At 48.4% G+C, this 17,336-nt stretch overlaps 1 protein-coding gene across 4 annotated transcripts; it reads left to right on the top strand.

Moving 5' to 3' along the window:
• Positions 1-289: 289 nt before the first annotated feature.
• Positions 290-17,155, top strand: cacna1fa (calcium channel, voltage-dependent, L type, alpha 1F subunit a). Of its 4 annotated transcripts, XM_078088292.1 has the most exons (47): positions 290-708; positions 1,503-1,690; positions 1,882-1,989; positions 3,468-3,607; positions 3,699-3,844; positions 3,935-4,087; positions 4,158-4,354; positions 4,446-4,549; positions 4,651-4,793; positions 4,898-4,966; positions 5,054-5,120; positions 5,215-5,241; positions 5,332-5,492; positions 5,588-5,813; positions 5,902-6,109; positions 6,378-6,498; positions 6,605-6,677; positions 6,806-6,869; positions 6,958-7,015; positions 7,124-7,220; positions 7,368-7,497; positions 7,573-7,632; positions 7,738-7,844; positions 7,978-8,065; positions 8,184-8,291; positions 8,838-8,890; positions 9,022-9,168; positions 9,582-9,783; positions 9,902-10,060; positions 10,149-10,259; positions 10,355-10,438; positions 10,876-10,896; positions 11,006-11,140; positions 11,221-11,286; positions 11,398-11,489; positions 11,588-11,747; positions 12,830-12,957; positions 13,043-13,139; positions 13,233-13,335; positions 13,441-13,542; positions 13,662-13,786; positions 14,189-14,547; positions 14,644-14,805; positions 14,912-15,315; positions 15,639-15,751; positions 15,839-16,174; positions 16,512-17,155. In XM_078088292.1, the coding sequence occupies exons 1-47, from the start codon at positions 693-695 to the stop codon at positions 16,716-16,718; spliced, it is 6,225 nt and encodes a 2,074-aa protein (XP_077944418.1). In that variant the 5' UTR covers positions 290-692; the 3' UTR covers positions 16,719-17,155. The 4 variants fall into 4 exon arrangements, with proteins under 4 accessions (XP_077944418.1, XP_077944421.1, XP_077944415.1 ...); XM_078088295.1 differs by having other exon boundaries at positions 7,368-7,632; XM_078088289.1 differs by having other exon boundaries at positions 13,233-13,542.
• The last annotated feature ends 181 nt before the right edge of the window (positions 17,156-17,336 follow it).

Here is a 17,336-nt window from a genome sequence, read left to right on the forward strand (position 1 = left end):
AAATATAATGAAGCGATGACCCTATTTACCGTGAAGGAGCGCCCTCTGTCGCCCGTCCACCGGTACTGCACCCACCAGCTGACCTGTCCAAGGTCCTGAAATCCCCTCTTTAACTCTCAGTTAAACAACCCCATATTTCTATCCCGACAATACGTGTTAATGTCCCCCCCTGTTTGGTTGAACTAACACTGTGAACACAAAAGCCCCCACGTAGCCACAGAGCACCTCTTCCTCCACCTTCCCCCGTGAAAGATTTCCCCTGTCATCCTTTTAAACGGCTCAACTCGTTTAATCCTGCCGGCTGACCACCGCGGGCAGGCGGACGCGTTTCTTTGAATAACACTTCTATCACCGTTGTGTGCCTGCGTTTTTTGGGGGAAACAAAGTCATTGAGTTGTTGCTTTTTTTTAAATTTAATTGCCTGGTACAACATCCTGAGATTTCGGTTTTAACTGGATTTGTGGGCTACGAGCAGGTGTCGAGCCGGATGGCCTCCAGCCGCTCAGCTGCCGCGGCGGGCCACGCCTGGTCATGAGATGACAGGCGCCAGATGGTTCTCTTTTCTTTACCCCTTTAGAAAAAGTTATTTTTCGGGGCCTAAATTTACATCCGCGCTCCAGTGCGCATCGCGGATCGCCTGCGGAGTTGATGGTGGGTTTTCTGAAGTGATTTCGTGGCGTTAAACTGCAGACATGGAGGCAAAGAAAGGTAAGAGAATGAGCTTTGTGCCTTTTTAAAGTCACGCAAGGAAATTAACTCTTAATATGAACGCACACGCTGACAGACAATCCCACGCATAACTGTTTTTCATTTAATGAAATCACACATGCAGTAGTTTGGTCAAACATATCCTGATAGAAATCCATGTGTCTTACCATTCAAATCAAAGCAGGCATTCCTCTAACAACAACAATAATAACTGCACAGCAGGGCATCACATTCAATACTTCCACACTAAGCACGCCGGTTAGTTATTTGCTCATATTTGTGGCTCTCTAGTTTCTTACGTGGGACAGAAGATATGTGTCCACAGGCTTATACTTACACTGCAGGGCCTTGATCACCTACATGGGGATAGTGCTGCGCTAAGTGCCGTGCTGCTTCCACCAGAAGTAGGTCACATCGGGTCCTTCAAGATGAGGCCTTCAGCACAGGATTCCTGTCTGGTGCTATCTGGTCTATCGTTAGTTGTGCTGGTTAATACACTGCAGTGATATTATGACACATGTGAGAATGAAGTCAAAGCTGCACACCGATGACTGGACTCTGATTGAATGACAATAAAGGTATCCACCAGTAGACTTCTCTATTGGCCTCTAAGTACCGTTTATGTATTAAAAAAAATGTAATTGTACCTTTAGACAATTCACAGCATATAACCATCGGTCATGTAATAACCACACGTTTTACCCTTCCTTCCTTTAACTTTGTCACATTCAGGATGCTCGAAAACGCTGAACAACAGAGATTCTGATTATTTTGTTTTTTTGTTTCTCTGGCAGATGCCCTCCCTGGGGGGGATGGAGGAAAATCAGACACCCTCGGGTCCGGTGGCTCGGCCAGAAAAAGAGGAGGGGGGGCCAAGAAGGCAATGCAGGCGAACAAGTCCGCCCTCAGGGCCCCCCGAGCCCTCTGCTGCCTCACCCTCAGCAACCCCATCCGCATGGCAGCGCTGGCCCTCGTCGAGTGGAAATATCCTTCTTCTCCGAGTTACTTCGCTGTTGTTTTCTGCATGTTTACGTGACTGCATATTATTAAAATGTACAATGTGTTCTAGAGAACAGCTCAACGTGTTGGCGGGTTTTGCATTCTGCTGTTGTGGGGAATTTTTCCTGGAAATATACACTCACAAGGCCAGCTGTGCCCTTAACGACACTCCTCAAGCCCTTCGATATTTTCATCCTGCTCGCCATTTTTGCCAACTGCGTGGCCATGGGTGTCACGAAGCCGTACCCAGATGACGACTCCAACGCCAGCAATCACCAGCTGGTGAGTTCCCAGTGGAGAGATGCACAGTAGCTCAAGCCTACTTGTTTTCTTCTACCCATTTAGAAAGTTCATGGTACTCTCAGCTGATATCAAGTGTAAGTCTGTCTTATTATAAATGAAGTATAACATAATGAGGAGAAAACTTATCAACACTAAACGGCACAATCACCAACGTGTTCTAGCACAAAACAGCCCAAAAACTCACACAAGAAGGTTGTGTGTTTTGTCAGTAACCGTTCCCTTCATCTTCTGATTGATGACGACTTTGCCACATTGATGCACAGACAAATGGATCAAACAGAAAGAGAAGGTGTGGAGAGAGATCTTAGAGGGCCAGACACGGAGAACACCACATAAATCACACGGATGCCGGAGCTCTTTGATCATACTGAGCTTTCTCCTTCAGACTACATCGTGCTCCTTGGAAACTGAAAGTATAAAAAGTGTAGGACATTCACTCAATGACGAGGTGAACTAAGCCTGCTCGCGGAATTTAACGCCTTTCCTGTGTTCCTGTTTCCAAGTCTAGACTCTCACTAAGAACGTCCCGTGTGTCTCTCCTCTCGACTCATTTGAGGAAACTAACAGACGCATTCGGAATTCCTTGCAACCGCCTCATTTGGTATTTTGCTGAAGGTCGCTGAACATTTAGTGAGAACTTGGTGTCCCTTCAGATGGTAATAGTGTTAGAGGGAGAAAAGTTGTGACCCCCGTCAGGGTGACCCTGTCAGGAATCATGACTGACTTTAAGTCCACCAACCATCTGCTCAATCTCCCTCTTCGTTCCTTCCCTTTCTTACCATTTGTCCCCATGAATTGCACAGCAGTCAAACTGAAAATCATCCTGTTTTTCCTTTGGCGTATTCGATACGTGAGATAATGTGAACCACGAACAGCTTTATATAAGTGCAAATAAACCCGTCCCATTGTTGTTATTTCTTGGTTGGAAGTCATCCATACCTTGTTTGTAGAGAGGTAACATCGACGTGTGAATAGCATTTTAGGAAAATTCATTAAAAAGGTTTGCAGTGACACACACACACACTCACACACAGTTGCAGCAGGATAGATGTAAGTAGATCCCTTTATTGGATTGCACAAAGAAGGTAAGCTGACAGTTTAACATACACACACACCCCCCTCAGTGATTTCGAGTTGTTTCACTTCCAATCAGCACTTCTTGGGGGATGTTACTAGTTGTAACGAGTCCCACACTTCTTTCATGAAACCATAAATTGTCTGGGTTATTGTGTTAGATTAGAGCATTAAGCTGAAGGTTACAGAGAAGAGATCCATAAGCGTGTGTCAGGCAGTAGGTTAAGAGGTTACAAAGCCACCGTTGTCAAACAGGAAAAAGTCTGTTAATGCCACCTGGAAAGTGTGGTTCTAAATGTCTTATTTTACAGTCACAATCACTTGAAATTCGCTCTAAAACGTTTCAATATTTATTGATTGATTGATATTTATTGTTCTTCCAGGAACAAGTTGAGTACGTCTTCCTCGTCATCTTCACCATCGAGACCTTCACTAAAATTCTCGCCTACGGCTTGGTCATGCACCCCAGCGCCTACATACGCAGCGGATGGAACTTGCTTGACTTCGTCATCGTCATCGTCGGGTATTTTGGCGCGGCCCCCCGATTCTCAGCGTGCGAATGTCCCCCCGCTCACAGGAACCAGGAGTTCTGACTGCCGTGTGCTTCCGTGCAGGTTGTTCAGCGTGATGGCGGAGGGCATGACCGATCACAAGCCGGGGGAGGCCCACCACGCCGCGGGGAAGCCCGGAGGCCTGGACGTCAAAGCCCTCCGAGCGTTCAGGGTGCTGCGGCCCCTTCGCCTCGTGTCCGGAGTGCCAAGTGCGTTGAACGCCCGAACGCGGCTTCAGTGAGCGCCTTTTCGCTGTCTCGCTCCCGTGACCCGCGTTGTGTGCGTCTGCCTTTTGCCAGGTTTACAAATCGTGTTGAACTCCATCATGAAAGCCATGGTGCCCCTCCTGCACATCGGCATGCTGGTCATGTTCGTCATCATCATCTACGCCATCATCGGCTTGGAGCTCTTTATCGGACGGATGCACAAGACGTGCTACTCCAGCACCACAGGTCTGTGCCCTCTGAACCCAAACTCATACATACCTGATGTGTGTCGGCTCAGTGCTGCTTTCTGCTCCAGGTCTCATGATAGAAGATGACCCGTCGCCCTGCGCGTTCGCCGGCAGCGGGCGTTTCTGTGTCGGCAACGGGACCGAATGCCGCGGCAAGTGGGAAGGCCCGAACGGCGGCATCACAAATTTTGACAACGTCTTCTTCGCCATGCTGACGGTTTTCCAGTGCATCACTATGGAGGGTTGGACAGACGTCCTCTACTGGGTACCAGTCCTCGCCGCGCTCAGGGATCCTGCACGCTTTCACGTTTAGTTTTGTTTCAGTTGAAAATACTCGACTTTGTGTCTCTGCACAGATGAACGACGCCATCGGCTTTGAGATTCCGTGGGTTTACTTTGTTTCTCTGGTCATCTTCGGCTCCTTTTTCATCATCAACCTCGTGTTGGGTGTGTTGAGCGGGTAGGTCGCTGCAGCGCGCCGCTTTCTGGCCGTTTGCTGTGTTTGGTGAGGAACAAAATGAATCTGCCCAGTAACTTTCCTGAGTTTGTCCTTTTGCACAGAGAGTTCTCCAAGGAAAGAGAGAAGGCCGTCGCGCGTGGCGAGCTGCAGCAGGCGCAGGAGAGCAAGCAGATGGAGGAGGACATGATAGGCTACATGGACTGGCTCATAGAGGCCGAGGATGTGGACGAAGAAGGGAACAAACGTTAGTTCGAGGCACATCCATGAAGATAAACCCCCCCCCCCCAAAAAAAACTATACCCGGCTTTATATTTCTTTACAACATCCAACCTCTATTTCACCTCAAAGGTGCTGCCATCGCGAAGAAGAAGATGATGAAGAAGTTTGGCTGGTACAAACATAACGAGGACGGCGGAGGTACGTCAGCCGCTTGTCGGCGTGTTGGTTTAGCGTGACCTTCTCTGACGGCCGATCCTCTGTCTCTCTCTCTCTCTCCGTGAGCAGCGGAGTCCGACTCGGATGACGACATAGCGTACCTCGATGATGACAGTGGCTTCTGTGCGTCCCTCATGTAAGGCAACAGAGGAGCGGCGCAAGTTTTCATTCTCCGTTTAAGGCGTCGAGGAGGTCAATTCACGATTTGCGCGTTTTCTTCTTGTTCGCAGGGCAAAGATGATGGCCAATAGCTTCTGGTAAGACGAGGGATTGAAAAAAAAAGAGCGTTCCTTCCTCGTTTCAACGTGCACACCTCATTCCGAATTCGATCCCCCTGTTTATCTCAGTGACCAATTGTGCCAGCTGAATCACACACTCAGGAAGAACTGCCGCGTGGCCGCCAAGACCAACAACTTCTACTGGTTGGTGCTTCTGCTGGTGTTCCTCAACACGGTGGCCAGTGCCTCGGAGCACTACGGACAGCCGAACTGGCTGACGGAAATGCAAGGTGAGCATCACTCACACATCAAACCCTTCACCGAGCTCAGCTGTGTGGAAACGCTGCCGAAAAAGGTCTCCTTGTCCCCTCTTTTGTCCCCTCAGAGCGAGCCAACAAGATCCTGCTGCTGCTGTTCACTCTGGAGATGCTGATGAAGATGTACGCCTTCGGCCTGCAGATCTATTTCATGGCGCTGTTCAACCGCTTCGATTGCTTCGTGGTGTGCGGCGGCATCCTGGAAACGCTGCTGGTGGAGCTGCAGTTCATACCGCCCATCGGCATCTCCGTGCTGCGCTGCATCCGACTGCTCAGGATTTTCAAGATGACCCGGTAACCGCGGCCGGAGTTTAGAAGTCAGCCGGCTGCAGGAGGAACAAACCAGTGAATCTCTCTCTCTCTCTCTCTCTTTTTTTTCCAGGCACTGGGCCGCTCTGTCCGACCTGGTCAACTCGCTGCTGAACTCCATGAAAGCCATCTGCTCCCTCCTGCTGCTGCTCTTCCTCTTCCTCATCATCTTCGCCTTGCTCGGAATGCAGTTATTCGGAGGGAAATTCAACTTTGACGAGACTCAGATGAAGAGAAGCACTTTCGACTCTTTCCCTCAGGCTCTGCTCACTTGTTTTCAGGTGAGTGATGATTTGTGAAGCGCTTTGTAAACTACTTCACATTTAAAGGCAATATTTAGAGGTATAGGGACACAAAAACAAGAACATAAGTAGTTTATAGAAGATAAATATGAGAATTCTCAACCACCCAGCAAGAAAAGCTCCAAAACATCCTTAAATAGAAACCTCTGTAGACACCAGTAATTAACTATTCAATTATCTGTAGGTATTATGGCGTAAATGACCTCCTCTCACTGTGTGGGTCCACTGTGTCTCTTTTCTTTTGCAGATCCTCACCGGAGAGGACTGGAACGCTGTGATGTACGACGGCATCATGGCCTACGGGGGGCCCATCTTCCCCAACATGGTGGTGTGCATTTACTTCGTCATCCTCTTCGTCTGCGGTAACTGAATCCTTTCCCAGTGTCCGTGTGCCTTACTGTCCGAGCACTACTTTACGTGATGGGTCTTTGAATTCCAAACGGGACAAAGTGCGCTCCTTAACTCTGCGATCAGACATCCTGCTCAATGTCTTCTTGGCCATCGCTGTGGACAACTTGGCGGGAGGCGGCGGAAAGACCGTAGTGGAGTAAGTTGGAGAAAGAGAGAGATGATGATCAGTGATCACTCATCTTTCTCGCCTGATCTCCACATTGAGCACAGAACAATACAAGAATCCTCTCTCAGCTTATTTGCTTGATGGTTCGTATGTTTTAGGGAGAAAAAGGAAGATGAAGACGAATGGGATGAGGATAATGAAAAAGAGGACGAAGATGCAGCGGTAGAGAATCTTTAGTATCTTCCTCCGGCACCATGTTGGACAAATGGTAAATGTCAAAGCGCTGATCTTTTGTTCCCCCCGCGCGTAGAACGAGGAGGACGAGTGGCAGGAAAACGAGGAGCTGAGGGCCATCGAGGGACTGGAGGGTGAGGTTGAAGGACATCGCTGCCTGCAGGAGCAACGGCCGCCTCGATGATTAATACCTTGGACTGACCCTGATACACCTCCTTTTTTCTCTCCGTATTTCGTCGCAGGAGTCGCTCCCTTGAAGCCCGAGTTCTCAGGGCCCAAAGAGAAGATCGTCCCAATCCCCGACGGGAGCTCCTTCTTCATTCTGGGCAAGAAAAACTGGTAATTGGATCATTTGTGCGGCAAATCGACCCGATTCTGCTCCACTCCTATAATGTTAACACTTTAATTCTACGCCGATTTAACAATTCACTTGGACATTGCTAAAAAAAAATCTACTTTTCTATTTAATTTCCCTCCTATTGTCAGTTTGCGAGTCGCCTGCCACAACCTCATCCATCACCCCTACTTCACCAACTTCATCCTCATCTTCATCATCCTCAGCAGTATTTCCCTGGCTGCTGAGGATCCGATCAAATCCCACTCGTTCAGGAACATCGTAAGAATGACCACGTCCATCTGCTCATTATTCACCGTGAAGACGATTACTAACAGCAGCCTCTCTGACACTCAGGTGCTCGGCTATGCAGATTACGTTTTCACCTCCGTCTTCACGGTGGAGATCGTACTAAAGGTAACGGCGACGGCGGTTTAAATTGACTGGAACGTGCCGTGATTGGCAGAAACGGCCTTTTTTTTCTCACGTCTCCATCCTTTTGGCTCCCTCGCCGGTGTCTAGATGACGGTCTACGGGGCGTTCCTGCACTCCGGCTCCTTCTGCAGGAACGCTTTCAACCTCCTGGACCTGGTGGTGGTCGGCGTGTCGCTCATGTCTTTCTTTCTGCAGTGAGTTGATACCCGTCTACCACCGGCTGCACACGGAACACAAAGAACAGTAGTTCCATACGTCCCCTGTTTCACGGCCATTGCCTTTTTCTGGTTTATTAACCATTGAATATTTTGACATCGTTGCCCTCAGTTCAAGTGCGATTTCTGTGGTGAAGATTCTCAGAGTGCTGCGAGTGCTGCGGCCTCTTCGGGCCATCAACAGAGCCAAAGGACTGAAGGTGAACAGCACGTTCTTCTAAGTTCTCGAAGTTCTAATCACATTTTAAGCATCTATTGCAGGGCTGCTGAATTAGGCTGTGGGGTGTATTCATTTTTGTGTTTGCGTGTTCTTCTCAGAATGTGGTGCAGTGTGTGTTCGTGGCCATCCGCACCATCGGCAACATCCTGATCGTCACCACGCTGCTTCAGTTCATGTTTGCCTGTATCGGAGTGCAGCTCTTCAAGGTAAATGTTCCCTCACTTGGTCTAACACTGGGGCTAAATGAAGGGTACGAGGTCACTTGTTGTATTATACTGGACTTTATTATATTTGGAGCTGTTTAATATTTATGAGAATAAAAGGGGAGAAGCAGACTGGAGTCTCTGTGAGCTTTTGTCCTGTGAGAATCACTCAGACTAAATCACCATATTTTAATGTGAAGCTCTTCACGTCTGACATTTCCCTCTCCTACCTTCCCGTCGGGCAGCTCACCTCGCTTGTACACATCACTGCGAGTGCTGTTTAGCGCCTCCCACACTGGCGTACACCCTTCTCCAGTCTGCTACTGGGAATATAAAATAGATCTTTATTTTACACGGGAATTCAGGATTTAAGTCCATCTTCATGTAGAAATCATGACTATTTCTGACATGTTGCCCCTCCCTCATGTTTGTAAACGTAAATTCAATACAACACTAACAATTTTTATTATGTGACGCACTCATTTCCCCCGATGTCATCAAAAAATGGAGCACTTTTAAAAAAGATCTTTCCTGTGTATTATTTCACAGGGCAGGTTCTACAGCTGCACGGATGAAGCCAAACACGATCCCGTGGAGTGCAGGTCAGTTTTGTTTTCCTCTCCTCTACACACGTCTGATCCCGACTCCCACTTGGAAAACGAGCCGCACGAAGGGAAACACACCGGGTCGACGGCGCCGCGGCCACTGATTGTGTGCGTTTGTTTGATTTCAGGGGAACGTTTGTGGTCTACAAAGACGGGGACATGAACCACCCCATGGTGAGGGAGAGGATTTGGGAAAACAGTGATTTCAACTTTGACAACGTGCTGCAGGGCATGCTGGCTCTGTTCACCGTGTCCACATTCGAAGGATGGCCACAGTGAGTTTACTTTTTTTTTTCAGGATTATTATTGCTTTTGTTGTCAATGGACACCATGAAAAGAATGCTGTGGTCCACCTCTGTACTTTTGGACCCGCTCAGTTTGCCATTTTTACCGAGGATTTAAATCTCTAAAATCTGGTGACAAATTTGAAGTTGCATTTTATAAAAATGTCTTAATAATTCCATATATGAGCTAAACAGGAATGCATAGTGAATTTATCACAGTTGATTTAACCTTTTAGAATTCTATTTATTCTATTTGTTTATTTTTAGATTAACATTTAAAGGAAATGTGAACAACTGGGTTTTTAGCTACGTAGGTAAAACTTTTTTTGTTGTTTTAGTTTTAGTGATAAATATCATCGTGCTCGCCCTGGAATCCTTCTTTGTCTTTTTATGCTTGTTTAAAGACTCCTCTATCGGTCCGTGGATGCCAACGCCATCAACCGAGGGCCCATTTACAACTACCGAGTAGAGATCTCCATCTTTTTCGTCATCTACATCATCATCATTGCCTTCTTCATGATGAACATATTTGTGGGTTTCGTCATCATCACATTTCGAGAGCAAGGAGAGGCGGAATTCAAAAACTGTGAACTCAACAAAAATCAAGTAAAAACATCACAGAGTTTTCAATAAAAATGCATCTTTGTGTGTGATACGTTTGTTTGGATTTGCGCATGAAACAATGTTCATCTTTAAATGATCCCCGCTGTTTCCTCCCGTGCAGCGGCAGTGTGTGTACTACGCTCTGAAGGCCCAACCCATAAAGATTTACATCCCCAAAGATCCGTCGCAGCTCAAATTCTGGAGGATCATCAACTCCAGCCAGTTTGAGTACATCATGTTTGTGCTGATTCTGGGAAACACCCTGACTCTGGCTGTTCAGGTACCATTAAACCTCTTCACGCAACGCGGAGACGTCCACTTGTTTCAGTGCCGTGACGCGAGCTTCTGTGGCGCCGCTTCTCCCGCAGCATTACGAGCAGTCCAAAGGCTTCACCTCCATCATGGACATCCTCAACATGATCTTCACCGTGGTCTTCACCATAGAGATGATCATAAAGCTCCTGGCTCTGCGGGTTCATGTGAGCTTTCACGCTTTGACCTTTGGCTTGAACGACGTTCGTGCGTCACCCCTGTCCGCGTTTTGACGCTCTTCGTTTCTTCTTTTCCTCCGCAGCACTATTTCATCGACCCGTGGAATTCCTTTGACGCGTTGATCGTCGTGGGCAGCGTGTTGGATATCGCCGTCTCCGAGTTGAGCGTAAGAAAAACAAAAAACACATTTCAAAAGTGAATGTATGACATGTGGTTTCTTTCTAAAAAAAAGTCAATCAAATCCTACAACGCTCCAGTATCATTGGCACAAAGTGCTTTAAATGTTTGATAAAAGGTTTAAATGCAGCGTCTTACCCAATATAAACCTCAGAACTACATTATTGATTTGTAAAATGTTTACTGTAAAATATTTAAAAAGGTTCAATTTTAGATAGATCACCTGCTTAATTGATTTATTACCTGTATATCTGTACGTACACACTAACCCTTCAACATAATTGTGTTCCTAGTAGTGTGGAGCGACGATATTAGGAGAGCAGAAATTCATACAGACTAAGGAAAATCCATCATCAGTGAACTTGAAATTGACTTCTTTTTTTTCACATTTCCCTGTTCTCACCTGGCATCTGTTACCTGTTTCAGGGAGGAGGCGGCCACGGTGAGGTAAGAGCTCAGCACAGCACGTTGTATTCGTGCCTCAAGATAAACCTGGGCACTGTGTGACACGCACGTATGCACACACTGACACGTAGCCGTTCTGGCTCTGCTCCAGGGTCCCGGTAAAGGAGAGAGCGGGAAGGTGTCCATCACCTTCTTCCGTCTGTTCCGAGTCTTGAGGTTGGTGAAACTGCTCAGCAAAGGAGAGGGCATTCGGACGCTCCTCTGGACCTTTGTCAAGTCGCTGCAGGTGACAGAATGATTCACTACCACGCGCGTCCGGACAGCACCCTTCTTTCATTGTGTAATCGTAACCTTTGTCGTGCTCAGGCTCTGCCCTACGTCGGCCTGCTCATCGCCATGATCTTTTTCATCTACGCCGTCATCGGCATGCAGGTCAGTCTCTCTCAGAACGCAAGTAACGATGAAGAAAGCTGACGATACCATTGAAGATCCTGGTAGTTTTTTATCATATTGACCCCGTTTGACAAAGTACTTTCCCTTCAGACGTTTGGCAAAGTGGCCATCGACGACGACACGCATATCAACAGAAACTGCAACTTCCAGACTTTCTTCATGGCCGTCCTGGTGCTCTTCAGGTGCGTCGTTGGCTTAACAGCTCAAGTCTCTCAGTGTGTAGGTGCAGGAGGTGCAGGTGGCAGCTGAGTATTCCGCACCTGTCCTCGTGTCCTTGTAGGTGTGCCACCGGAGAGCAGTGGCAGGAGATCATGCTGGCAGCTCTGCCTGGCAGACGCTGCGACCCGGAGGCCGACACCGAGCCCGGCGAGGAGTTCAACTGCGGCAGCAACTTGTCCTACATCTACTTCATCAGCTTCTTCATGCTCTGCGCTTACCTGGTGAGGAGGATTAAGGATGTGTTCTCAGCGCGTTCGCAGTTAAAACGCTTTCCCCCTCTCTTTGTATCCCGTTAAAAAAAAAACGGCCTGCGGAGAACTAAATTAAATGGAGGTATAATGAATTCAGACAGGCTTTATTGGGTCGAGTGGGATCACAGTCAGATGAAAGTAAAGCGTGTAGCGTTGCAACGAGCGAGCGGCGGCAGCTCCACAAAGCTAACCCGGCCTCCAGCTCGGTGGATTTTGTTAATCCACACAGCGAAGCCAAAATCCTGATTTAAAGAAGGTGCAAATGTTTGGGTAGCATTTCCATGATCTCATGATGCTATTCTTAGACGTCTAAGCAGGGTTGAAGCCAAGTAGAACCAGGAGAATGTGTGAGAGCCGAGAACAAAGTCCGATTTGAAGGCCGGCCAGTGAAAGTGGAAGCGGATCCTGAAAGCGGACGGACAGGTTACCGCCTTAAAAACATCCTCAATGCAAACTGATGATGAAGAGTAATTCTAAATGCAGCGGGTGCAGCCAGTTGCATTTGGTGATTATAGACTTTTAAGAAGCATCGTCATGAACATTACATTGCATTTCTGTTAGTGGATCCCCCAGAATGCTACACACTGATCCTCTAAGGTCACTTCAAGTTCACATCTCAGCACTTTGATTGTTTCCTCGGGGACAAATTTACAACCACAGCGTCCAGATAGATGTTCGACCCTCGTCTCCTCAAGTGCGTCTCTCATCTCGTCCACGGTTTGCTCTCTTGTGGACAGCGGACCTCCCTCGGTGTGTGTGTGTGTGTGTGGTCCGTGACCTTTAGCAGAGCCCCACTGTGACCCCTCCTCCAAACACTTCCATTTAGAGTATTGGGCCTCCTCTTAACTGCTTGTGTTATTTTGCCTTAAAGCAAATCAACTGTATGAATTTCATTTGACATTACTTAAATACACATTCATACACAAACGCATTTCTTTTACAGTCACATTGTAGTCAGCAACTATTACTTGCTATGCTTTTACATAGTTTGAAAGCGTCTTTTGATGTCACTTTTAAATGACCAAATCGGTCCTGTCCTCGTCTCCGTCAAGATCATCAACTTGTTCATTGCCGTCATCATGGACAACTTTGAATACCTGACGCGCGACTGGACCGTGCTCGGCACCCACCACCTGGACGAGTTCAAGAGAGTCTGGTCCGACTACGATCCCGAGGCCACGTGAGAGTCGCCGCTCGTCCGAATATTCTCGTCCGTCAAGCCAACGTCTGACTCTCTCCCGTCTCCCCCCTCCCTCCCCCCGCAGCGGCCGTATAAAACACATCGACGTCGTCACCATGCTGCGAAGGATTCAGCCGCCTCTCGGTTTCGGAAAACTGTGTCCCCACCGCGTCGCTTGCAAGGTGAGTTTGAGTCCGTGTTGCAAACTGCGCCGCGGAGGAACCCGAGCAGACGCACGACACCCTCTCCCCTCGCGCCTCTTCCGTCCTCCCCAGAGACTCGTCGCCATGAACGTCCCGCTGCACTCCGACGGGACGGTCACCTTCAGCGCCACCCTGTTTGCTCTCGTGCGAACCTCGCTCAAGATCAAGACCGAAGGTTGGATCTCGTTCGTGTATTCAGAGTCTCGCTCTCCCTCGGTGCTTTTTTGTTGTTGTTGTTTTTTTCCCACTTACGGGATTTGTTTGTCGTTGTCGCCCGCAGGCCCGATCGACAAGCAGAACGAGGAGCTGAAGCTGATCATCAAGAAGCTGTGGAAGCACACCAGGCCCAAACTCATCGATGAAGTCATTCCTCCCCCTAGAGGTACAACGCAAACTCGCATAAGCTGCCAGACTGCAAGAGAGTGAAAGTGATGAAGTCATCGTTTGCCTTTAATTATACTGCCCTGAAACAGAACTAACTTCCTTTTCGTTCCTTCTCAGGGGAGGAGGTGACTTGCGGGAAGTTTTATGCAAGCTTCCTGATTCAGGATTATTTTAAAAAGTACCGCAAGAGAAAGGAGAGGGAGAGAAAATCCAAAAGGAAGGACAGGGCGGCTTCTCTGCAGGTGACTTTAAAAGAGCGTTGTGTTGGGTTTGAGGGGATCGAATCAGCACACCGAAGGCCACCCGAGGTCGGCCACACGACCCACTCACAAAGGGGGAGATCCCATTCAGATATACCTACACTAACCATTCAGCCTTAGAAAAGCACTTTCTAAATCCTGATTCTCAGCAATATGAATACACAAACGTTTAGTTTACGTCCTAAACTCCCGAATTTCTACATCAAGTATGTGGCGGTTGCATACTGGACCACGATTGGCTGTTGTGAGGTCACAAAATCCTGCTGGAATATGTACACGTGTTGATGTCAGGAGATGCTTTTTTATGTCAAACTCTGCAGAAGCTTTTGCGTCTGTAGGAGGCAGGAGATCAGACATTCAAACTTTACATGTGTGCGTTCGTAGCTCGGGCTGCGAACGCTGCAGGATCTGGCTCCGGAGATGCGTCTGGCGATGGCCTGTGACCTTGAAGAAGAGGAGGGCGCGGAAGGAGAGGTGACCGGCGATGATTTGTTCGACAGCGGGCCGGGAACCTCCGCGAGCGTCCCGCTCGCCGGCAACTCGCTGTCGCCCATAAACAAGCTGGTGGAGCAGATTACCGTGCTCATGGAAAACGAGTTCAAGAAAGCCGAGGAGGAGGAGGAGGTGGTGGTGGTGACGGAGCAGGTGGCGGGCCTGCAGGAGCACCAGAGGCCATGGTCCGAGCTGGCGGGAGTGAGGGTGGTGACAGAGCAGCCTCTGAGGTCTGAAGCCCTGCCCCTCAGGTCTGTTCCTCTCATGTGACATAAACTCACACATCAGGACTCTATTTCGCGTATGTTTGTTTAAGTCACTGCGAGCTGTTTGCATCTTCTCTTCAGGGAGGAACCCATCGATGAGTTGCCTCCTCCTCCTCCTCCTCCTCCTCCTCCCCCGGAGATTGCACCGGATGTAGTGGAAGAACCAGCGGCGGTGGCTGCAACCGCAGAGGAGCAGGTTTGTTGCATTGAGGAGGACGCTGCTGGCGGAGCTCCAGTAGACGGGTAAGAAACAAGCGATGACGAGGGAGGGGACAGTGACAACATTTGTGTTACAAGTTAATAAATAAACAAAGAGTTTGAACACCAACCCGACTCTTGGATCTCACAGGTACGTGCACCCAGAAGCTGTTTCTCCTTTACCAGCTGAGGCGAGATACAATGAGCTGGGCCTGGAAAGCGGCGTCAGCACTGGCGAGATGCCATATGACAATCGTGACGCCAACGGCTACGCCAACGGATACGGCAACGGCTACGCCGGCAACGGGTACGATGGCGGCAACATGAATGGCGAGAGTGTCACCGAGAGCCCCGCCCCGTACACCTCAAATGGATTTGATGGGAACGGATACGCGGGCGACATGGAAAACGGCAGCATCGTCAGCGCCAACGGCAACGGAAGTGCGATGAATGGAAACGGCAGGGCTTTCGGGGGCTACACTGGGAATGGCTACAACGGAAGCGAGAATGGTACCCAGTTCGTCAGGAGACGGCTGCTTCCTCTCATACCACAAGGTGAAAAGAAAAAGGAGTTGTTTTTTCGTTCTGTATGGGTTGAAATTGTCAGTTAAATATTTATATTGCATACATTCACAATGTGCGATTTACACAATTATACAGTTCTAACAACCAAACGATCGAGCTACAACGTTAAATTATCAGGCGCTTCAAGGGCAACTACACATATTTTTAAGATTTTTATGGTGCAATTACCAAATTTAGTGGGCTCATCCGAAGACGTGATGCTGATACCAAAACCTTCCCCAATGATGACAATCATGACATTATAGTCATGCATGCTGACCAGTTTCCTACCACTTCTTTGCATGTCGTTTCAGGTCGAAAGCCGTCCTTTAACCTTCAGTGTCTGAGGCCACAGAGCAGTGTGGACAACCTCCCCATCCCGGGGACCTTCCGTGGGGCCGCACCCCCACTGAGATCCCATATACACGTAAAGCAACGACGCGCACGTACAACCCCCCAGAATGACGGCGTTCCCAAATCACCTTGATTCACTGGTTTCCTCCCCCCGTCGCAGAACCAGCGCAGCCTGGACTCGCGGCCCGGCAGCGCGTCCTCCGTGTCGTCGGCCTCCTGGGTCAACGCGACCGCAGCAGCCGGCGCCGGCCATCTCCCGGGAACGATGCCCGCCTCGGGGCGCCGGGGCAAGCTCGTCTACACCCCCATGATCCTAGTGGACGAAGCCACCGGCAACAGCCAGCCGCTGTGGAGCGACGGCTCTGCCAGCCTCCCCGCGGGCGCCAGGGCGCCCGGCTGGTACCCGGGTCAGACCAGGACCTTCACCAGCATGAGGATGCCACCGGTCGGACAGGGCTTCGTAGACAAAGGCAGCGCGGACAGTCTGGTTGAGTCGGTGAGTAGTAATAGCAACGTTTTGGACAGACTGGTCTCTAGGTTTCTTTTTTTTCACTTTTTGTCTTTTTAAACATGAATATTTTTCCAAATGTACCTTCTTATTTTCAGCTGTTTTGACACATTCAGTATTTTATTTGTACTACCCATACAAAGTATTACACAGTAGTAGTAAGAGAACACTCTTAACTGATACAGTGTTCTGTTAGAGATTGCATTGGACATAATTAACACTCATGTACGTTTGCATGTTACAGAGAGTGAGTGGATAGGAGCATGATCCCTGTTTTACATCATTGTTCCTCATCGTTCACGTCCCTCTCTCCTGCTAATGTCAGATCCTGATCTCCGAGGGCCTCGGCGTCTACGCCAGGGACCCGAAGTTTGTGAGCTTCGCCAAGCGGGAGATCGCCGAAGCGTGTCACATGAGTCTGGACGACATGGAGAGCGCCGCCACCGACCTCATAGCTCGCGGGGCCAGCCAATCGATGGCTCGCTTTGAGGACGAGCTGGCCGATGAGATGAACTGCGTGATTTCTTACTGAGATCAGAAAAACTGAAAAAAAAAAAACTGTGTGAGTGTTTCATTTTTCTCTGGAGAAAAAACAAACAAAAGTGGACCAAACAGCACAAGAGTAAGAATGATGTGATACAAAAGGGACAGTTTTGTGTGCTTTGTTATACTGAGGTTAATATTGTGCTGGTAAGATATACTTTAACTTTTGTAAATGCCAAAACACACACAGTATCACCCACACACACTGATTTTAGGGTGACATGTCAGTTTGTGGCAGTTTGGCATCGTCATGACACAGGATCATTTTTTGCATTGTATACTTATTTTGTACTGAACTTGAATTATTATCACTTTGTACACATTTATCTACTGCATTCTGAATATCCTCTAACATTCAACATAAAAGCTCTTTGTAAAGTTTTGATTTCTGTGACTCAAAATAAAGTATTATGTTTTCTCAAATGTATTTGCTTTTCATTTTCTCTCGTGTTATAGTTATGGTGCCTGTGAAGTAATAACGATGCACACGAAGGTCCTTTTTGAGTTCTTGTTTTTACAGCAGTGCTTCAATGGAGGTTGAAACCAGCAGCAGAAATGAATTACATAATCATAGCAATTAATGGACCGGCAGATGGACAACATCTGG

Source organism: Gasterosteus aculeatus, chromosome 2 (assembly GCF_964276395.1).
Source record: "Gasterosteus aculeatus chromosome 2, fGasAcu3.hap1.1, whole genome shotgun sequence".
Lineage (NCBI taxonomy): Eukaryota > Metazoa > Chordata > Actinopteri > Perciformes > Gasterosteidae > Gasterosteus > Gasterosteus aculeatus.

Bases quoted from the DNA above. Each gene is read 5' to 3' on its own strand.
- cacna1fa (XM_078088286.1), top strand. The intron at 6,110-6,377 runs GTGAGTGATGAT...TTTCTTTTGCAG, and splicing joins CTCTGCTCACTTGTTTTCAG to ATCCTCACCGGAGAGGACTG. The intron at 7,845-7,977 runs GTGAGTTGATAC...CGTTGCCCTCAG, and splicing joins CTCATGTCTTTCTTTCTGCA to TTCAAGTGCGATTTCTGTGG.